Source organism: Trichechus manatus, unplaced genomic scaffold, assembly GCF_000243295.1.
Source record: "Trichechus manatus latirostris isolate Lorelei unplaced genomic scaffold, TriManLat1.0 scaffold00004, whole genome shotgun sequence".
Classification (NCBI taxonomy): Eukaryota; Metazoa; Chordata; class Mammalia; order Sirenia; family Trichechidae; genus Trichechus; species Trichechus manatus.
Window position 1 is genome coordinate 14,657,286 of NW_004443940.1, and position 23,780 is coordinate 14,681,065.

Genomic DNA, 23,780 nt, shown 5'->3' on the forward strand with positions numbered 1-23,780 from the left:
ACATTTTATTTTTCATTCTACGGACATCATTCGTCCAGTGGAGTTGTATAATAAATACCACGCAATTATTTAAGTGCTGAACGAATCCCATAATTGTTTTGTTGTAAATCCTCTCTGATTGTTGCTTTTCAGTGAATTTTCTTTGCTTCTGTCAGAGGCAACATGGTATGGTGGAACAAGGGTGAGACATAGGATTGGAAGACCTAGGTTGGGGTACCCTGAAATTTTCTTTATCTGTAAAATGGCCACAAGACTACCTGATTCCAAGTTCTTGTGGATATTGGGTATGGTAATTAATTATCTAAGATGCTTGATAACTGTGAAACGCAGTTTTAAATTTTTTAAATCAGTTAAACCTCTGATAATTTGTATGTCATATTCTCGGCGGGTCTAGGTTTCATGATTTAATTCTAACTTCTGTGAGGCAATGTACTGATTAACAGAGGAGAAAGTGCTAGTTGGAGTGTTTGGGGCTACAAGTAACAGAATAAAAACTAAAAGTGGTTTAAACAACATGAAATGTATCATTTCACAAAATGAGAAGTCCAGAGCCAGTGAGTTAGAGGCCTAGTTTATTAGTTCATCAGTTTCATCAAGGACGTAGACTCTAAAGCCCTGCATGTCAGGGGTGTTGCCGCAGTTTCCGGCACCAACATCTGACTGAAGAAGAGTGGGGAGTGCTTGCTCTAGTGTCTCTTACTGAGGAGAAAAAGCTTTCTTGCAAGTCTCATAGCAAGTTTTTGTTTTAGGTCCCACTGAATTCTTCTTAGCTCTTGCATGCCAGAAAACCATCAAATTTTTAACCAGTGAAAGTTAAATTCTTGTATACCTTCCACCACCAGAGGCTAGGCCTTATAGTAGTAAAAACTCTATCAATATTTTATTTGGTACTCTGAACAAAGGTCACAGATTACTGATGGGATTGTAGACAGTGAATACTGTATCTGGCTTCTGATGTTACACTGTACTTCTTTTTCACCAATGCAGAGTTGTCATAGATCCTCCCCTCATGTTTTCTGCCTCTTTACAGAAATATTTTCTCTACCTAGTTTACGATGACCAAAATTCTGCTTCCCCTTGAAAGGATATCATCTCTCTTGCAGCCCTTTCAAATGAAAGAGGCTGTTCATTTTAGGATAGGAGTGAGTTTAAGTTATTGACATGGTATTAGAATAGAGGTTGTCAAACTTTCTAGAAAGGACCAGATAGTAATATTTTAGGCTTTGTACACCATACAGTCTCTGTTGCAACTACTCAACTCTACCATTATATGTGAAAACAGCTATAGACAATATGTAAACAAACGAGTGTGGCTATGTTCCAGTGAAACTGTAATTTACAAAGTAGGTGGAATTACAAAATAGGTGGAAGATAGTTTCGTAGATATGACACCAAAAGCACAAGCAGCAAAAGAAAAAAATAGATAATTTCAGCATAGTCTAAATTAACAACATGCTTTACAGGACAACATCAAGAAAGCGAAACAGCTACTCAGAAAGGAAGAACATTTTCGCAAATAACATATCTGATAAGAGACTTGAAGTCAGAATTGATTTGATGACAGCTAACAACAGCAATCCTGAATATGTAAAGAACTCTTACAACTCAACAATAAAAAGACAACCCTATTTAAAAATGAGTGAAGAGTCTAGATAGATATTTCTCCAGAGAAGATATACAAACAAACAAACAAATAAACAAACACACACATGAAAAGATACTCAACATCCTTAGTCATTTGTTGTTAGTTGCTGACTCAGTAGTCATTAAGGAAATGCAAATCTAAACCACAGTGAGATACCACCTTCAAACTCACAAAGATGTGGAGAAGTTGGAACTCCTAATACATTGCTGGTGGGAATGTAAAATACTGTAGCTGCTGTGGAAAACAGTTCCTCAAAAGGTTAAACACAGAGTTAGCATATAACCTAGTAGTTCCATTCTTAGGTAGATACCCAAGAGAGATGAAAACATAGGTCCACACAAAACACAAAAAAACTTGTATGAATGTTCATAGCAGCATTATTCATAACAGTCAAAAAGTAGAAGTAGCCCACATATCCACCAACTGATGAATGAATGAATAAAATGCGGTATATCCATAGAGTGAAATATTGACGATAAAAAGAAATGTCACATGCTACAGCATGGATGATTGAAAACATTCTACTAAGTGGAAGATGCCAGACACAAAGGACCACGTATTGTATGATTCCATTTATATGAAATGTCCAGAATAGGCAAATCCTTAGAGACAGAAAATAGATTGGTGGTTGTTAATGGGTTGGGGGTGTCTTTTTGGGGTGATGAAATGTTCCAAATTTGAACTGTATACTTTCGATGGATGAATTGTTGTATGGTATGTGAATTATATCTCAATAAAAACAAGTGGCAGACCAGATTTGGCCTGAGGCTGTGTTTTGCTGACCTGCAGTAGACTTCTCCAGCTGCCGTTGAAACAGTTCTGACTCGCGTTGACCTCCTGTGTCAGACCCTGTGCTCCATAGGGTTTTCAGTGACTGATTTTTTGGAAGTCAGTAGTCAGGCCTTTGTTGGAAGGTGCTTCTGGGTGATTAGACCGCGAGCTTTTCTTTTAGCAGCTGAGCCCATTAACCATTTGCGCCAACCAAGGACTCCCTATTATTATTCCTTTATTGTCCCGCAGAGTCTATCCATTCTATATAACTGTACATTCCTTTCTCTCTCCACATTGCTATCAATTAACATCTTTTTGGAGATCCTGTTTTTTCATTCATGGTTTAAGTACCTGTCTGACAATTTCCCTCTAGGTTCCACTATCACTTCAGATCTTTCTGGACACTTAGTGTTCCTCAGCCTCTTCCATTTTACTAACCTGTACTTTTCCTCTCCTTCAACTCATCCCCATAGTTATAGTCAAGACGGTCTCTTACCATCATCCAGAACTGTTCTAGGACTTTATTTCCTCTGTTTTAAGATTTTTTAAGATTATTTTCTCCATTTTAAGTATTGAGAATGATGTGCCTATATGTGTTTTGGAATTATATGTGTTTTTAAATTAAGATTTAGCACCACAGTAGTATTGCTGCCTATAAGAAGTTGTAGAGTTTTCATCTCTTCGGAGCCCTGGTGGCACGACGGTTAAGAGCTACAGCTGCTAACCAAAAAGTTGGCAGTTGGAATCCACCAGCTGCTGTTTGGAAGCCCTATGGACAGTTCTGCTCTGTCGTATAGGGTCACTATGAGTGAGTGGGAATCGACTCAATGGAACAGTTTTTTGTTGTTGTTGTTGGATTTCCTCTTCTCACTCCTCTTGTCGGCTGTCTCCACCTATCTCACACCCTCTTAGTGTCGTGTTTCTCTGATTGTGACTACTGTGTTATGTATATAAACAGCATGTTTAAAATTGCTGTTCCAGTGTGAGTTGCCAGTGACAAGCCACTTGAGTTTAAGTGTTCTAAGGTGAGAAGAAAATGGTTTCCATCGCTTACTGCTTCTGTTGTATAAAACAAGAGCTGTATCTGTATGACATGTTGGTAAGAATACAGACAGTGGGGATTGGATTAGCTGATGTTCAAATTTGGTCTTCATACCACTCATGACTAGCTGTGCAGCCTTTAGCAAGCTGCTTAACCTTCTTGATAATGACTGTTTACCCAGAAGATTGTTTGGAGGATGAATGAGATAATGCATGTACAGTCTCTAACAGATTGCCCAGAACATAAGTATTATTTTTCTTTTACCTTCAGTTTATGTTAACTTTCCTCTTTCTGTCTGTATTTATACTCATAAAGTTAACTCTTAAAGATTACTTTCTAGATCCGTTAGTTGTTGCCTCTAAAAAGGTCCTGTAATACTTGACAAAATAACATTTGTTGCATGTTTAATTGAGTTAAAGTAGTCATTGAAATTTAAATTAATTCGTCTGAGCTGTCTGAAAGATTTTAGGACTTTAGTTAAATAATTGTAATTCCACTGAAAGGTGCCCTGGTGGCATAGTGGTTAGGAGCTCAGCTGCTAACCAAAAGGTTGGCATTTCGAATCTATTACCCACTCCTTGGAAACTATTGGGCAGTTCTTCTCTGTCCTGTAGGGTCACTGTGAATTGGAATTGGCTCGATGGCAATGACAGCAATGGTTTAATTCCATTGAAAGGTAATTCTGTTATTAGAATAAAGCCAGATGAAAAGAGCTAGCAGGGTGTTTTGTTTTTATCAACTTAGGCTCTTAAAAAGATCTGGGCTTTAATAAAGCTTCTGTCATGTGTTCCTTGTTACTTGAGAGACATTATTTTAGTGTAAAACACCACTTAGAAGGGACTAGGATTAGGACCTACCCTATTTTGGTATGACTTCTTTGATTTTAACTGAGAACATCTGCAAAGAAAAGCCCTAGTTGCCCAAACAAGGTCATGTTTGCCAGTGCAGGGGTTAGGACTTCAGTTTATCTTTTGGGGGACACAGTTGAATCCGTTCCAGACATACCTTTGGGAGTGAAATCTTATTCTTAAATCCTTGGTTTTATTAATTAGTTGCTTACAGTATACTGAGCACTTTGTAAAACATGATTTTTACCCTTTTGGACATATTACTCAATCTTTTGAGAATTTGCTTATATGTTGGGGTCTCATTCTTGGAAACATTGTGAGTTGCCATAAAGAAGAAGACCCGTTTACAAATGAGCTGTGTTTAAAGTTCATACACTAGTTGTTTAGGACTCAATACATTTTCCCAAAGAAATAATTTTTTATATTTATTAAGTATCATCAATGTGTATTATTGATAATTCAGATATTTATTAAGTATCATCTGTGTGTATTATTCAGGCCCTTGGGTGGCACAAATGGTTTGCTGTCACCTACTAACCGAAAGGTTGGCGGTTTGAACCCACCCAGCCATACCACAGAAGAAAGACCTGGTGATCTGCTTCCTTAAAGATTACACCCAAGAAAACCCTATGGAGCTCAGCTCTACTCTGTATCATGTGGGATTTCCATGAGTCAGAATCAGCTCTGTGGCAAGGGTATGTTTTATGTATCATGCACTGAAGGATGATGTGATGGTTAAAGTTGTGTGTCAGCCTGTCTGGCCATGATTCTCAGTGGTTTGGCAGCTGTGTAATGATGTAGTTTGGCAGTTAATATAATGATGTAATTTGGCAGTTACGTAATGATCTAGTCATCCTCCATGATGTGATCTGTGATCAGCCAATCAGTTGTAAGGAGAGTTTCCTGGGGGTGTGGCCTGCATCCAGTATATATAGTATATATATATATACATATATATATATATATATACATATATATACACGTATATACATATATATACACATATATACGTATACACACACACACACACACACACACACACACGCGTATACATATGGATGTTCTAGCAAAGTTCACTTGCTTGCTTTGGATCCTGCATCGGCTCATCATCATCTGATCTTTGGCTCTTGGGACTTGAGCCAGCATCCTATTGTATTTCCTGCCAGTCTTGAATTTGTCAGCTTTCACAGCCTATGAGCCAGCTGCCTGCTTTTTGACCTGCCGATCTTGGGTTCCTCAGTCCTGCAGCTGTGTGAGTCAGGAAAAGCCTGAAGCCTGACCCACCTATGGACTTGTGACTTTCTTGCATCTACAACTGTTGTGAGCCATTTCCTTGAGATAAATCTCTCTCTACATATATATGCTTCACTGGTTTTGCTTCTAGAGAACCCAGCCTAAGACAGTATTACACAAATCTTGACTCATTTTTTCATTTTTTATGAGTTCTCCCTTGGGTGGGAAGGCTATCATCTATATGCTGATAATTTCCCAACTGTAGCTATGATCTTTCCCCTTGACTCCAGGCTCAGTTAAGTGCTTGCTGGGTATCTGTCTGGGTGCCTATAGGCACCACAATTTTAAAATTGTTTGTTTAGGGGACCTAAGAATCTGCAGTATGTATACTTAGATCATGCGTAGCATATTACATTGCACGTACAGGCATTACCCCTCCCCTCTTCTGCTAATAGTTCTGTAAAAAGGTATAAATGAACAAGCTCTTGTCCTCTTTACATGAAGAAAAAATACTTGGAATTCTATAGGCAGGAAACAGACCAAAGGAGCTATATCTGTTGTCCTCCAAGAAAAGAAAAGAACCATCCCTGGAGCAGCTTGGAGATCAGCAGAACTGTTAGAAGAAGCATGGGAAGCTGATCTGCCTTGGTCTCAAATAGTGGGGCCACGGCCTCTGGGGTTTCAAAGACAGGTTACAGCCTCCTGGATCTCAACAGGTGGGGCCACAGCCTTCTAGGTTTCAAAGAGTCAGATCTTCGCCAACTCGGTTCAGGAGTGTGGGGCTGCAATTAAGTGTGCCAGGGGTATGGGGCCACTGCCCAAAGCTGAGGGGGTGGGGCTGCTATGCCTAAGGGGCAGAAAAATGAGGCCTGCATGGGCTGAGGTGGTATAGTTCCCACTCAGATGGACTAGGAGAATGGGGCCGCCCGAAGCTGAGGGAGTAGACTTGCTGTCCCAGTGGGTCTGGAAGCAAAGCCAAAGCTGAGGGGCTTCCACCCTGAATCCGGAGGGCATGGCCAATACCCAAAGTCTGGCCATTGCGCAGATAGTCTCAGAGAATTGAGGATTATTTTCAAGCCTTGAGAGCTAAATTGTTCTGCTGGGTTTTGGACTTGGCTTGATACCACTTGTCCCTTCTTTCCCTCCAGTTTCTTCCATTTGTAATGGAAATGTCTAGTTTGTGCCTGTTTCACCATTGTACTTTGAAAACAAATAACGTCTAATCTAGATTTCACAGGTTCACAGATGAAGAGGAATTTTTGCCCCAGGATGGAGTATGCCTTATGTCTTACCCATATTTGATTTAGATGCTTCAGGAGATGAGATTTTGGACTTGGAGTTGATTTAAGACTTCTGCAACAACGGTTGGGGTGAATGTGTTTTACATGTGGCAAGTACATGAATTTTTGAGGGCCAAAGGGTGGTGCAATATTATGGATTGAATTATGTCTCCCAAAAATATGTGTTGTAAATCCTAACTACTGTCTGTGGTTACAATCCCATTTGTGAATGTGTTGTGTTATGTTAATGAGGCAGGATTAGGTTATGTTAATGAGGATTAGGTTGTGTTTGTTACTTTAATGAGGCAAAATTAGAGTGTATTTTGAGTCAGTCTCTTTTGAGATGTAAAAGATTTTAAACGAGCCAGGGAGAGAGCAGAAATGGGGGAGATAGATGCTAAAACACATTAAGATTGCCCAGGAGCAGAAGCTCAAAGAGACAAGGACTTTTCTCCAGAGCGGACAGAAAGAGAAAGCCTTCCCCTAGAGCTGGCTAGACTAGTACATCCATACCACAGGAATAAAATGAAATGAACTATTGATACACTCAAAAACCAGGATGAATCTCCAGAGTATTCTTAGTGAAAAAAGTCAAACATAAATGGCTACATACTTTATGACTTCATTCCTATAATCTTGAAATGACAAAATTGTAGAAATGGAGACTAGATTAGTGGATGCCAGAGTCTGAGGAGGGAGAATGGGTATAGGAGGTAAGGGTAACATGAGGAATCTTGTGTTGGAGAAAATGTTCTGTGACTTGACTATCAATGTCAACATCCCGATTGTGATTTTGTACTTATTCTATATAGTTTTGCAACATGTTATCATTGAGATAAACTGGGTAAAGGGTACATGATATCTCTGTTAGTTCTTAAAATTGCGTGTAAATCCACAATTATCTCAAAATAAAAAGTTCAGTTAAAAAATGATTTATACAAGAGTGTAGGAGTTTTAGTCACAGTAGCCTCCAAACTGCAGACAACTCAAATGTCTATCAGTTAGAGGAACTTAAGCTTTCCCTGTCTTTAAAAAAAAAAAAAAAAATTTTTTTAGACATTAATACTTATGTTTTTTCTTGTATTTTTAAATGATTTAAGTATGTAGTTAAAAACTTCTACTTTGCCAAACTGTCATTCTTCTTTTCATTTTCTTTATTTCAGTTCCTTAGTTTTTGTGCCCATATAACTGTTCTACTGGGTTGTACCATATGAGTCTATTACTTTTGTAGTATGAGTCTATTATTTTTGTAGATCAGAATGGTTGAATATCCTTGATTCATTTGATTCAGTCTAATAACTAAGAAAATCACAATGGAAATGAATAAATGTTTATCATACAGAAGGTCTTTGTCTTTGAAGAGCAGTGAATGAGATTGTCGGGTCAGTTTCTTCCCCTCAATCGCTCTCTGCTAATATCTTTATTTCCGTAGTTTTCCTCTGGTATAATTTTCCTTCAGTTTGAAGAACTTCTCTTTATGTTTATTGCAGTGTAGGTCTGGTGGTGATAAATTCTCTCATCTTTTGTTTGTCTGATTTTTGTCTTTAGTTTGCTTTAATTTTTGAAGGGTTTCTCCTCTATCTGGATCTAGAGTTCTACATTGACAGCTTGTCTTTCAGCAGATTAAAACTGTGTTCTATTGGCTGTTGGCTTGCATTATTTCTGACAAGAAATCATGGGAGTTACTTTTGTTTCCCTGTACTTAATGTGTCTTTTGGTTTTGTTTTGTTTTTCCTCTCTCTTCCTGTTTTTGAGAAATTTCCTTTATGAGCAACTTGATTATGATGTTCTTTGATGTAGTTTTCCTGTTGTTTGGCCTTGTTGGGTTTTGAGCCCCTTGCATCTGTGGGTTTTACAGTTTTCATCAAATTTGAGAAAATTTTGGCTATTGTTTCTTAAACTATTTTTTCTGTCCCTTTCCCTCCCTGACTGCAATTATGTATTATTTTTGGCTTCTTGATATTTTCACAGAGGTCACTGAGAATATTTTCATTTTTTTCCACTTTGAATAGTTTCTAATGCTATGTCTTAGTTAATTTCACTTCTGCTTTGTTTAATCTGTTGAATATTTTCATTTTTTTCCACTTTGAATAGTTTCTAATGCTATGTATTATTTCTCTTCTGTTTGGTTTAATCTGTTAAGTCCATCCAGTAAAATTTTCACTTCAATTATTGTATTTTTCACTCTTGAAGTTCCACTTGAATTTTATATCTTCCGTTTTTTAATGTACATGTTTCCTCTAAATTTTTGAGCAAATTTATAATAGCTCATGTGCTAGTTTTTATTATTTCTGTCATTTCAGGGTCTGTTTCTACTGACTGATTTTCTTCCTGGTTATGGGTTACTTTTTCTTTGCATGCTTAGTAATTTGTGGTTGGAGTCTAGATATTGTGAATGTTACGGTGTGGAATGCTGGATTTTGTTGTTCCCTTTGAATGGTCTCGGGTTTTGTTTTGGTAGGTAGTTGAGTTGCTTGGCATGTTTTTAAGTGTTGTTAGGACAGATCTAGAGTAATTTTTACTCTAAGGCTAGTCTATCCATACTAACAAGTGTACGCTTCTGGGATTTCTACTGAAAGCGTCAGGTGTTAGAGGAGATGTTTACTTTGGCTGGGTGGAACTTGAATGTCTCCCAGACCCATGTGCTCCCTGGCGCCTGGAATTTCACCTAATGAGAAACATAGGAATGAGTAGTTTAGTTGTCTATGCTAGTTTAACAGGAGATTTAACTGTAAAATTGAGTAATAGATATGATTATCTCAGGCCACATTACTGAATAGGATCTTTAAAATAGTTAACAGATGTTACATACCTTCAGACATTTGCTAGGTGGATTCAAGCAAGTTATAGAGCCTGATTATGGCTGCATTGATAAGCTAGAAACTTATAGACAATTTTATTTTCCTCCTTTAGTCATTTGGAAAGTATAAATATGTCATTGGCTTCTATTGAAAAAGTAGTCATTATTTTACAATATTATACAATCTTAATGAATATTCTTGCCATGTGATAACAGATAACAAAATTCCCAGAAAGTGGTCACAAAATCCCTGGCACCAAATTTGTTGTTATAAAATCATTTTAGATTTATATTGCTAACAACTTTTACTTCAGAGGTGTAAAAATGATGTGGCAGAGGTGTCTGACCTCCTCTAACTTCACAAGAGGGGAGGAGACTCAAGATAAACAGCCCAAGGCTGATTCCTCTGAGGCAGAGGTCAGACATGCCTCCTCTCTCCACCATCTTTACCAGTGCTGACACCAGCCGTCCCTCCCATGGCATTCTCTACTTCTCTGCTGGATTCAGTAATTCATTGCAGTGGCCACACAGAACTCATAGACCATACTCACGGTTATGGGGTTTGTTAGGGAAGTAGCAGGATACAATTCAGATTCAGGAACACTCAAGATACAGTTCTTTGATCAGGACAGCCTCTTCTCTGCTGTGCCTGTGGGCAGCCTCCCTCTGGCCCTTGGCCTCTGCCCTGCTCAGGCAAGTGTTACAGAGCTCTTTTAACTCTGCTGGTGAGTGCCCCGAGGCACCCCACCAGTAAGCTTCAGCCCTAAGGTGGGCCCTAAGACCCTCACCTCTAGCTCCAAGGGTTGGCAAACCTAGCTCCACCAAGTGCCTGGAGGCACCCTACTCTGCCAGCAAGCCTCCTGCCCAAAGGCACTCAGCTTTCTTGCCGCATAGGCTGGGAAACCCACTATTTCACCTCCTGCAGTTTGTCTTATTCTTCTGCCTCTGCTGCTGTGATTTCTCTGCCGCTGTTTCTTGCCATCTTCATCTTCGGTGTTACAGCTCTCTCTTTGTCTCCTGGGTCTAGGAGGGTCTCAACGTAGGAATCCCAGGCCCAAAGGACATGCTCCTGTCCTGGCTCTTCGTCCTTAGTGGGGATGAGATCCTCTCTTTCCACCTTTGGGATGGCTCATTTTAAGCCTACTGGAATGGCAAAACTGACCAATCCCCTTGGTGGGCCACAATTACCTTATTTGCATAGTTCCACCCAGGTGATTTATAAGGCTGTGGCGAGAAAGGCCATATAAAAGCAACTCATTGCACTGCAAGAGATTATTGCTTTTTCCTTTATAACGTTGTCTTGTACTGGCCTACAGTAGAAAATAATAAAAAGTTAAGTATATCTTATTTGGAAAACTTTGTCTGTTGGGTCAACAGAATGCTTTAAGGAGTTTCTTGACCTTCAGCTTGTTTTTCCTGTCTCCCTCCCCTCCTCTCTCTCTCTTTAGTACCTATTTTTAAATATGTCTAACGTCTTCATTACTAGTAAAAAAATAAAACTAATACAGCTGGAAGAACCTCTTGAAGTCGTCTGGTCTATCTCAGTTTCCTCCATGAGAAGTCAGTGCCTGGAGAGGTGCGTGTGCTTGATGGAGACAGACTGGGCACTGGAAGTCTACTGCCATCAGTGATTTTTATCCCTTGCTTTTCTACTCTTTGGTCTTTCCCCAATTTCATCCATTCTTAGCTTCACAACCTGTTTAAATATTCCTAAGAACAAAGAATATCTGGTCTAGGACAGTTATTAAGAGGGTCAGTGATTTTCCTCCAGAAAAAAGTTGATTTCTTTATAATAATTGCCACATTAAGTGTAGGAAGTTGGCAAAATTTGTCCTTCAGCAGATAACTTTTTCTTCAGGTCTGTGTTATTCAACATTGTTTTAAACATTTATTTATCGTGATAATTGGTGTTTGTACACATTAAATCAGTAGCAGTAGGAAAATATGGAAGAAATATTTTTGACAAAGAAATGAAGTGTTTTTTAGATCTCTATCATTTTGTTTAGTTGATCTTAAAGTGTCAACATTTGAGAGTATAAAAAATTTTATAGGTGCGTACTGTAAAGTTTAGAATATTTTCAAAGGGCATGCTGTCAGAAAATTTAAACAATAATTTTTTTCCTAGACTTAATAGACTTTATTAAGTGGTGACAGCATTGCCTTGTTTGGTTATAGGCTCTCCTTGTGAACTGTAAATATTACTTCAGTATTAGAGTCTTCTTTGCCTGTTTAAAATGTATGTAGAGCCAAATGCTTAATAGATACTCATTATGAAAAGCAAGCATGAAGAAAAATGAATATCTGAAGTACTTTAATAACAAGTGGATTTTAAGAATTTATTGAGTCTTAACAGTGTGCCTTCAATTGGAATTCCGTCAATTCCTGGAGCCTTGTTTTTCACCAGTGCCTTCAGTGCAACTTGGACTTCTTCCTTCAGTACCATCAGTTCTTGATCATACGCTGCCCCCTGAAATCAAATGACGTATTATTACGTTGGGCGAATCTGCAGCAAAAGACCTGTTTAAAATGTTGAAAAGCAAAGATGTCACTTTGAGAACTAAGGTGTGCCTGAACCAAGCCGTGGGATTTTCAGTCACCTCTCATGCTTGTGACAGCTGGACTATGAATAAGGCAGATCGAAGAATTGATACGTTTGAATTACGGTATTGGTGAAGAATAATATATCCCATGGACTGCAGAAGAATGAACAAGTCTGTCTTGGAAGAAGTACAGCCAGAGTGCTCCTAGGAAGCAAGGATGTTGAGACTTCATCTACTTTGGACCTGTTGTCAGGAGGGACCAGTCCCTGGAGAAGGACATCGTGCTTGGTCAACAAAAAAGAGAAGGGCACTCGGCAAGATGGGATTGACACAGTGGCTGCAAGAGTGGACTCAAACATAGCAGTGATTGTGAGGATTGCTCAGGACCAGGCAGTGTTTTGTTCTTTTGTACGCAGGGTTGCTATGAGTCAGAGCTGACTCGACAGCACCTAACAACAACATAATGTGCCCTTAATTTAACCATATTCTTCGATACATTGATGCTTGAAAATCACTTGTATCTAGTTCTTTAAGACTATGTAGATTTTTACCATGCACCTATAAATTTTCCCTTAAAATAATCTAGGGCAGTGTTAAATGTGGCAAGGAATATCAAAAGATGAGACATTTGCTGCCTTCATGGATCTTCAAATCTAAAAAGGGAACTCAGTAAGAGATGAAAGAATTACAGTAAAACCTGCAAAAGCCTGAACCTGTATAAGGTGGAAACCTGTCAGAGAGCAATAGAAGAGTGGTAAGGCTGCATTCTGTCAAAGGCGGAAAACTTGAGAGACCTGGAAAAACAGGGCATTCTCATCGACTTATAGGTCTCACAGGTGTCACTGTAAAAGGTTCAAGATTTCTGTTACTGTAAATAATTTCTGGTTTGTCATGTTACTAGAAAATGAATCTGAAAAATAATGTAATTTGCTTCCTTGAAATGCTTATGTACTTTATGAAGACAAAAATCCACATAGCTTTTGAGTTGTGAATAATAGTATGGCAATTATATGAAACTATATTATTATTTTAAAGAAAGTGATGAGACTATCTTTCTTGACTAGAGACTTAAATTTATGTGTTGTGAAGCAGTTCCATTATACTTGGAATGGGCTTCTTGTTGTTAGGTACGTTTGAGTCAATTCTGACTCATAGTGACCCTACGTGCAACAGAACGAAACACTGCCCAGTCTTGCACCATCCTCACAGTAGTTGATATGTTTGAGCCCATTGTTGCAGCCACTGTGTCAGCCCATCTTGTTAAGGGTCTTCCTCTTTTTCGTAGACCCTCTACCTTATACCAAGCATGATGTTCTTCTCTAGGGACTGGTCCTTCCTGATAACATGTCCAAAGAATGTAAGACAAAGTCTTGCCATCCTCCTTTCTAAGGAGCCACGACCACAGTTAAGATGTAGAACCTGCTGCCTCTTTGCAGTCTTCCTTCCTCACCTTGACAGCCCCTGATCTTTCAACCACTATAGTTTACCTTCTCTGACCTCCTGTATCGGGTCGTATGCCTCTCTCTGATGGACTGTTTTTTAGATCCTATGCTTAATTCTTACCAGTATTTATACTGCACTGAGGAGCTCTGGTGGCCCAGTGGTTAAAGCACTTGACTGCTAACCCAAAAGGTCAGTAGTTTGAGGCCACCAGCAGCTCTGCGGGAGAAAGATGTGGCAAGCTGCTTCCATAGAGATTTACAGCGTTGGAAATCCGGTGAGGTCACTATGAGTTGGAAGCAACTCGATGGCAGTGGGTAGGTGGGTATAAGTCTACCCTAGTAAAAATAATAGCACATGTTTATATTATACTGTACTTACTATGTGTAAGGAACTGTTCTAGTGCATTATGTATATTAGTTTATGCCTCACAACCACCTTATGATGTAAATTTCTATTACTATCCCCATTTTATATATAGAAAATGGAGGCACAGATAATTTAAGAAATTTGTTGAAGGTCGCAGAGCTAGTAAGAGGTAGAGTTAGTTACATGCTAGATATAACACACATTCTATAAGAAGTATAACTATCTACTTGGAGTCCCTGAAATACATCAAGTACTCAAAAAATGTTTTCTTCTTTAATAATATTTAAAAAATCGGACAAATACATGCTTTATGACAGTTTATAACGTGTTCTAAAACAGTTGGTTACTTCTGGGGGGAAGTGTGGGGAAGGGATATATGGTTACTTCTGGGGGAAGTATGGGGAAGGGATGTAAACAGGGATTTTTGCTTTTTTTATTCTATATTCTGATTGAGCTTTTACAGCAGAATTCCTTCATGGATTGTCTTCCATTAAAAAATAAATAGGGGAGATCGGGGAGGTTTTCCACCAAATCTCAGAGTCATCCTTGACTCTTCTTTTTCTCTTTCTCCGTATATAGTCCTGAACAACTAATGCCAGGTCTACCTTAAAAATATGTTCAGTATTTTACATTTCATCTCCTCCACTGCTGTCACCTTGTTCCAAGTTACCACTGTCTCATGCCTGGATTATTGCAGTAGCCTCTAACTGTTCTCTCTGCTTTCACTGCCTTGCTCCACTCTCCCTCCCCCAATCTTCCTTTTAAAATATCAAACAAATTGTGTCATTCTTACCAAGGCCCAACATGAACTGGCCCAGGATTACTTCTCTGACTCATACTATTAGAGTAGAATCCAGCTGAAGAAGAGATTGGCCAAAGCAAGGTGTTCTCAAAGGAGGCAGTATTCTTGGAGACCCTGCTGTGTATGACATATTAGGGGAACTGCTTTACTGGTTTATTTGAGGGGTGTAAGGTCGAGATGGGGGGAGTGACTGCAGAGGTTGGAGTTCTCTTAAAGGGCTTTTACGTGTTTTTGCTAAGGATTTTTTATTTGTATCCTGAAGACATTGGGGAGCTATTGAATTTTAACAGGAATGTGATGTGGTAAGTTTGGACAGGTTGAGGTTGAGATAACCTTTTGGATACGTGGATCCTCAGTTTAGGAGAGAGATGATGTGTTCAGTGTTGGTGGAAAGCCCTCAGGGCCCTGGCCTGGCTGGTCTTTGGGTCCTTTGTACACCGGCCAGGAAGGAGTGATCCAGATGAAAAGGGTACGAGTGGTATCCTTTATAAAAAATGGATAACACTGTAGAGGTCAGTGAACTAAAGAAACAAGGATGTGGTTTCAAAAGTCAGCCTGAAACTACCACATCAGCATTTTGTCTTTACTTATAAAACAATTATAACCTTACTTATTTTTAAAAAATTCAAAAAACAAAACCTCACAGTGATAATCCAAGGTTTAGTAAATAAAATATCAGTGTATTCTTTTGAGAACCTTGCAAAAAACATATTTAACTAAAAGGTGGAGAGAATGAAGATTTAAAAAGAAAAAGAATATTTTCAAAATTAAGACTTACAAGAATATGAGGCAATAAAAGACAGGAATTATTTGTAAGAATCTTAGGATGAAAGGTGCAAAATAAGCAGAAATTCGTGTTTGTTCATTAATAAAATCAATCTTTGCTAATGTTTGCTATTTTTTCCATCCTTACTTTAATAAGTATTTAATGCATACTTAAACCAAAAAGCCGTTGCCATCGAGTAGATTCTGACTCATAGCGACCCTATAGGACAGAATAGAACTGCCCAATAGATTTCTAAGGCTGTAAATCTTTATGGAAGCAGACTACTACATCTTTCTTCCCCAGAGTGGCTGGTGAGTTCGAACCGCCGACTTTTTGGTTAGCAGCCAAGCGCTTAACTACACTGCACCACCAGGGCTCTTTCACAATACAGACGTAAAATTTAACCACTTCTGGAAGAGAGTGCTTACTGGCAACATGACAAGAATTGAAAATGCTGCGTATTTTTACACAATGCACGTGTTAGATGTTTTTTGCATACTTTGCAGCCCCCACGAGTTATTTTCATAAAGTGCACTTATACCAATATTTTTTTTTACATGTTGTTGACTTCAGTTTGAATTGTTTTTTATGTCCAGCGGATTTAATGTTAAGTCTTCGTCTTGGTGCCTGTTGACACGGAGGTTTGGTTCCCAGCACCAGACCCTCACCAGCCTACCCTTGAGCTTCTAAAGCAGCCCCTCTACTGGCAGGATTCCTTCCCTGCTGTGCAAACCGCTTTCTCCAATGCAGGAAGAAATCACTTTTTCCACCCTGGAAACAGCCCTTGCCAGAGCATCCGGCTCCCACGGGAGGTGCACGGTTCTGTGGCCACTCAGGCCAGCGAGGCCGGCGCGCTACAGCACCGTCTGGCTGGCCTGTCGCCTCTTTTGGGTCATTTGAATTTCCCACCTGGGCAGACGCCGTGGGGCTGGCGTGAGAGCTGTGGGTTCAGAGCGGGTGTGTGTCCCTCTAGAGGGTCCAACTGATCGCGCTCGTACTGCACCTGTCCTGCTGCCCGACATCTTGTGGGGTCAGCACAGCGGGACCCATGTGCACGCTGGCAATGGCCCCGCCTGCCGCGGGACCAGCCTGTGCTTGGGCTGTGACCGCTGCGCCAGCGCAGCCCTTTGCCCAACCTTTGCCCATCTCTGACCCTTTGTACCTGGGCGCAGATTTGCTGCAAGGAACCCCACTGTTCTCAGGCTGGGCTGCGAACTGCCCCAGAGTAAATGCACAGTTTCAGTGGTTTATTTTCCAGTTACGTGGATACTACCAAACATGATCCATGACTTGTTGACCATGGCTTATACCTTTATTATTATACAAATAGGATCAAAAGTAACATCTTTGAACAATTAAATGAGGGTAAATGAGGCCAAAATTCACTTCTGAAAATGTCACGAGACATACAGTGTATATTCATGCCAGAACTTTTACCCATAATTTCATCATTTCCGTGTGTTGTATGTATGTGTGCATTATTTACCTGGGCGTGCTAGTTGCAAAAAAATAGAGTAATTTACTGATGGGAATCCCTGAGTGGTGCAGATGGTTAAGTGTTCAGCTACTAGCTGAATGGTTAGAAGTTTGAATCTACCCAGAGGTGCCTCCGAAGAAAGGCATGGCAGCCTGCTTCAAAAAGGTCACAGCCTTGAAAACTGCATGGGGAAGTTGTACTCTGCCCACATGGGGTCGCCATGAGTTGCAGTTGACTTGACAGTAACTAGCAACAGCAATTTACTGATAGAACTTTTCTTAGACCTTAAGTTTATATAGGATTGGAGATACTTTTAGCAATTTAAAAACCAGCCAGCCAGACTGACAAAAAATTTTTTTCAGACTGCTTTTCAGTAGCTCTTTAGGATATATATATATATTCAAATATTAATCCCATTGCACACTTAGTGCTGTTTAATTGCTGGCAGGGCCAAGATTAGATAAACAGAATATAGGCTACTTAGTACTCCAAATTTTGCTATTGAATTTTTAAAACTTAATTTAAATTATTTTAAATTCTATAGTTCTTTTTTAAAGAGCTTAATGGTTTTACCTCGTGTGAGTCTGCTATGCTTGGAACTTTTACGGTTTTAGATTTAGAACTTTTCTTTGTTCCACTACTAATCAAGTGGTGTGATCTTCCACCAGATACTTGACCTCCTGGGCCCAGTTCTTCAGATTTGTTTAATGTAGGCATTGGACCAGGTCTGTAGTTTTTTATACTTTATTTTTTGGACACCCTTTTCCTTAAATAAACTTTACATGGAATCCTAGTATAGAAAATAGATAATTTTTATTTTTTCATAAATTGGAAGTTTAGCTTAATTATGTTAACTTTGTATCTATTTATGAGCTAAGATTTTCATGAGTACAGAATTTTGAAATGGGTACAAGTGGTTGGCTGTCTTATATTGGACTCACCTTCCTGCTAGTATTTTTCTTATTTTAGTTGCACAGCATATAGAAAATTCTGTTTCACACAGGTATAAATGGAAACAGGTTTGTGTTTTTTTTTTTTTAACAGCTCACTTTGTACTGTTAGGAAGCTGTTCAGTTAAATGGCAGGAGAATCTTTATTCTGAGCTCTACCCCAAGATGAGTTAACCTAGCAAGACAAGTTAGAGCATTGACAGTCTCCATTGTGTGAAAATTTGATGTGTAGCACATTTAGGGTATTAAAAAGTACTTAAATTTTAATTAAATGTTTGGGTCACGTTTGCCTAGGTTTGCCCGTTTGTAAGTGGCAGAGCCACAACTCAGGCCTGTTTGGTTGGAGAGTTCTTTCTATAAAATGTTATAACTTTTTTAAATCAATTTAAAAAGTATGAATAATTTATGAATCTAGATACATTAGTTTAAGGTTTATTTCCACATGTCTTGTGACTAAAATTATATGAGTTTAATATTTTAAAGAACTTTGTGCTGATTTGTGACTAATTATTTCCTTTTTTTTCCCCGCAGGGAAATGAGGCAAGTTACCCTTTGGAGATGTGCTCACACTGTAAGTCAAATTAAGTATTTTTGTTACCAAGAGTTTCTCTTAAACTGCTTCCTTGCCATGATACCAGAAGAACTCGATAGTGCTTGACTATCAATACTGAATATTTTGATCCAAGATTCTGTAGAAGAATCCAGATCAAAAGGAGGGAAAATGTAGAACATAATTTCAAATTCTCATGGAATCTAGGCTTTCTGGAGCCATTAAAGTTGAATGACCTGCCCCCCTTCTCCAAAACTATGGCCTAATGTAATCTTTAAATCTTAAACCAAAACTATCCCCCAAAGACGTCTTTAAACCAAACAGTGGTTTAGCTTAATTAGTAAAGAATGTTTGTATTGAGCATTGTGCTCTTTTAAAGAATTACCTATACCTATATAGAATATATCTATATAGAATCATCTATATCTATAAATAAACAACATCAACTTGAAAGGTTGGATGAGAAGCTTAGGGAGCAGTGAGTTTATGTTAATGGTGGTGGAATAATTTGGAAAAGATAACAAGAATGGTTGTACAACTTGAAGAATGTAACCAATGCCACTGAATTGTATGTGTAGAAATTACTGAGTTGGTGTATGTTTTGATGTGTATGTTTTCACCACACACACAAAAAGTTTCCTTTATTCACATATACACACATGTACACGCATTTGTGTGTGTGTGTGTGTATACCTCATACACATCTTTTATATGTATTTACCCACTTGCCCTGGTGGCACAGTGGTTAAGAGCTTGGCTGCTAACCAAAAGGTCGGCAGTTTGAATCCACCAGCCGCTCCTTGGAAACCCTATGGGGTAGTTCTCCTCTGTCCTAGAGGGCCACTGTGAGTTGGATTCGACTTGACGGCAACAAATTTGGTTTGGTTTTGGTATAAAAGTGGAGCCCTAGTGGCACAGTGGCTAAGAGCTTGGCAGCTAACCAAAAGGTCGGCAGTTCTAATCCACCAGTTTTTCCTTGGAAACCCTATGGGGCAGTTCTGGTTTGCCAGTAGGGTTGCTGTGAGTCGAAGTTGACTCGATGGCAGTGGGTTTATATAGTTAAGCTTTTAACTATTTAAAATGGATAGTGAATTTGAGGTATATAGTCTTTTAAGTTACCAGAGTAGTAAAATATTTTTTATAGGCCTCTTCTTTTACTAAAATTTGTACTATGCTGTAGTTTACAAATAACAAACGCCGAAATCTTAATGACTTAACCCAACAGAGGTTTTTCAGGTGAGTGGGTTTGTAGGAACTTTCCTCTGCTTGGTGACTCAGGGATCCAGGCTCCTTTCATCTTGTACTGCTGCCATGTCAGTGCATGCTTCCCAAAATTGCTGGGGGAAGAGGGTAGTGGAAGGACCTGCAGGCAGAGCTTTTATCTTCATTGGCCCAGGAGTGACTTCCATTACTTATGCTCATGTATTAAAGTCCAGAACAAGCCACACGGCCCTACCAAACTGCAGAGGATCTGAAAGGTATAATCTGCCATGTGTCTAGGAAGGAGAAGCAGATAGGACACACAGAGTCCATGAAGTCTGTTTTTTAGTTTACTTTTTTCTTTTTTTTTTTGGAACAAGTGGAATCACAAAACTGTTTAGTTAATTTTAAAAATCCTGGGGTGAGATGGGGAGGGGGTGATCGTTTCTTTGTTGTTACCTGACTGAATGGCGAACTTCCAAGTTAGTAGAAGTCTGTTGTCTAAAACCTTTTTCTAATATTTAGAATGTTTTATTTTTAAGTTTGTTTGAAGGAAGTCTTACATTTTCATGTATGCATTTGATGGAAGCTTAATGCTTGAAGGACTAGATTTTAGTGTAGAATTAGAGTTAGTTAATTTCCTTGTAAGAAGCCCCTGCGTGGCGCAAACGGTTAAGTGCTGACTACTAGCTTAAAGGTTGCACTCAGAAGCGTCTTGGGAAACAGGCCTGGCAGTCTGTTTCTGAAAGGCTGCAGCCTTTAAACCCTATGGAATACAGTTCCTCTCTGAGACACATGGGGTCGCCATGAGTCGGAGTTGAATCAACAACAACTAAAAACAACAATTTACTTGTATTATAATGCATTAGGACAAATAAAAGACTAGTGGTTTGGCAACCTGGGCATCTGATGGTAGTCCATTTATGGTCTGTTTTATCTAAGCATGTTCTTTCTGTCCTTCCTTTAAGAAATACAGAATTGTACCTTCACAGTTTTTCATCCCTGCAAATTTTGGTTTTACTTTATTCTGGTTAGTTCTTGGGATTAGGAATAAAGTACAACAAAACAAAAGATAATTTGACATATAGAGCAACATATTTATTTCTTTTCATTTATTTTCTTTAAAGTTTAATATTTAAAAATAAAAGATAAAGATTTAGTGACTCTTAAGTCCTTGGTCATTCTGTTCTTATACATGCTAGTTTTATTAATTCTGTCCTATACACTCTACCCATTCCTCACCCTCTCTGCCCAACATCTTTAAAAAAATTTTTTCTATTCTGTTTTTTGCCCTCTATTCTCTGGGCAACTTCATTTCCTAAATTACTTCAGTTGCTTTCTGTCCTCTCCCATTGTAGCATGTGTATTGAGGCATGGCGACCAGAATTTCATGTTATTTTTATCGGGGGGTGTTCAGCATCATTCAGACCTCCTTCTGGGATTCAGAAACTATAAAACCTGAAAAGTACATTTCTCGTACTCCTTTGCAGCTAGGGTTCTGAATGTTAGTTTGTTTCTGCCACAGGTACACTCGTGAGATTTGGAAGGTGGACGTGAGTTTGAGTTTGTTCTGTTTATAATGTTTTTACTGCTAGGATTGTGACTATAAGTTGGATTTCATTGTTGTTGTTCAATGTTCTGGAGTAGAAGATGCTTTCAGATTCATGTGCAGCTTCCTGATTGATTGTAGGACAAGCATTGGTTCCTTTGGTGGCCCAGTTCTGTTGTATTTAGTTGCTCCTAAAAGCTTGACATAGAGCCTGTTTTTTTCAGCCTTGTAGTGATCTCTAACGCTCACTGAAAACCAGTCTCTGTTGCTTAAAATAGCTAAGGTTGATTTTGTTGTCTGAACCCTGAATAATATAGTTTTGGTATCAGGAATGGTTGTAGGACAGTACACTCTCAAGGTAATGGAAGTCTGGATTGGTTATATGACCTGGTTGAATATATTGAAGGTAGTGATTGATGATCCCATTATCATGAGAAAATAGAATGTTGGTAGCCTGTGGTACACAGTGATGAACAGTTAACTTATTTATTATTTGTGGTTGTATAAAATAAAGTGCCTATTGAAGGCAAACTTTGGTAGAACAAGTAACTACACATAGTCCCTGACTTCCACGACGTATTCGAGTTAACAACAAACTGCATTTACAACCGTCCGTTTGAGTTTTTTTGTTTTTTGGATATCTTATTGTTAGTAATATGTACTACATACACTGTTGCATTGTGTATTTTGCTGTTCTCATTCTCATGCCAACCCCCAAAGACAAAGATCGTATTTGTAAAGATACTGATAATAAAAGGCAATAATGATGAAAACTAAATTAAAAAAAAAAAAATTCGGCTCACATCAGAACTGACTTCCGACGGAGTTGTTGGAATGGAACCCTGTTGTAAAGTGGGGGTATTGCAAAAGATCTTTAGAGAGAGAATGAGGAATGTGGGCTGGTTATTTTTGACTGTACTGGAGAGCTGAAAGAAAAAAAAAGAACAACTTTAGAAATTCTTGATTCAGGGTACAGTCAGAGGGCCAGAGAGCTTCTATGAATGCCTTGAAAAGAAATGAAAAGACTTCTGATGTGGAAGGGCGATCCTTGGGATAGCAGGAAATCCTTAGATTTGGAATGGGCAGATTTAGATATCATGAGGTCCGTGAACTTCCAAGCCATTCTCAGCTCTCCTTGCCAGCAGAAGCAGCTCTTTCTGTCCTTGTTGGATGATGCTGGTCCTGCTTTACTTGGGAACCCTATTACCTTGAAATGAGGTGTCCCTTTCCCCATTTCTCATTATGTTTAGCAATCCACCTTCCCAAAAATATTTGTCAGTTTCTTGTATTTCATCAATACCTTTGCTTGCTTATGAGCATTGGGCGAATGCTCTTCTATCAGCTCTTTACTTGGATGATATTATTCTCCTTCAGCTCTCAGCATAAATGCCATCTCCTTGGAGATGTCTTCTGTCACTACTGACCCTCCTCTGATGCTCTCTTACCATGGGTAGTACCCTGCTTGTTTTCTTTATGGTAGTTATTATAAGCTGTTATCGCTTGTTTATGAAGTCATTTCATGCTCCATTGTATAACTTTTACAGTTATTTAAACATTTTTTTTGGTAAATGATGACCAATTATGCATAATCCTGCCATCCCAACTACTATCTTGATTTTATTTTATTGTTTCCTTCCAGGCCTCCTCCTATTAATTTCTTATAAAATTAGATCATATATAGGTGTGCATTTCTATTTTAAGTGTGAAGATAAAATGTTACATCCAGAATATTGCTAGAATTGATCAAAACCATGAGCCCAGTTAGGACTTCATAGAGCAGTGGTTGATAAACTACTGCCCACTGATCAGTTCTTCCCAGTAAAATTTTATTGGAACCCAGCCTGCTCGCTCATTTACATACTATCCATGGCTGCTTTCACGCTACAGTGCCAGAGTTAAGTAGTTGCAGCAAAGAGCATATGGCCCACAAAGCCTAAAGTATTCGCTTTCTGGCCTTTTACAGAAAAAGCATGCTGAACATGGTTACAGACTATTATAGCTTTCTGTCACTACCTTAGTACTAAGGTATCTCTGGACTATGGTCAAGGTAGAGAAGTCTCACACTGTTCTGTTGTAGATCTATAAACCTTGTCTCTAGCAAAATTAATGGGTCACCAGAAAGCATGGCCCCTGGATTCTCTATCAGCCCAGAACTAAAACAGTTTCCGAGGCCAACTCCTCAGACAGGGATTGGATTGGACTGTGGGACATAGTGATACTCGTGAGGAGTAGGCCTCTTAGCTCAAGTAGATACAAGAGACCAAAGGGGCAGCTTCTGTCTGGAGGTGAGATGGGAAGGCAGAGAGGGTTAGGAGCTGGTTGACTGGACATGGGGAATCAGGGACGGAAAGGAGGAGTGTGCTGTCGCAGAATGGGGTGAGCAGTTAGGGTCACATAACAAAGTATGTATACAATTTTGTATGGGAGACTAACTTGAAATGTAAACTTTGTTTAGACTACAACAATAAAAAAAGAATTAATGGGTCAGTTTTATTGTTCTCTAGATTTGAAAGAGTTC

The 23,780-nt window shown here is 38.9% G+C and overlaps 1 protein-coding gene across 4 annotated transcripts in view; it reads left to right on the top strand.

The window, feature by feature from the left end:
- PPP3R1 (protein phosphatase 3 regulatory subunit B, alpha) overlaps window positions 1-23,780 on the top strand; it is a 71,216-nt gene that overhangs the window by 18,488 nt on the left and 28,948 nt on the right. For 2 of the 4 annotated variants that reach the window (XM_023733169.1, XM_023733160.1), the window contains exon 2: window positions 18,495-18,534. In XM_023733169.1, the coding sequence (XP_023588937.1) occupies window positions 18,522-18,534 (13 nt within the window). In that variant the 5' untranslated portion in view covers window positions 18,495-18,521. Of the gene's footprint in view, window positions 1-16,572; window positions 18,033-18,494; window positions 18,535-23,780 lie in introns of those variants that run through there. The other 2 variants (XM_004369255.2, XM_023733166.1) reach the window with 2 other exon arrangements.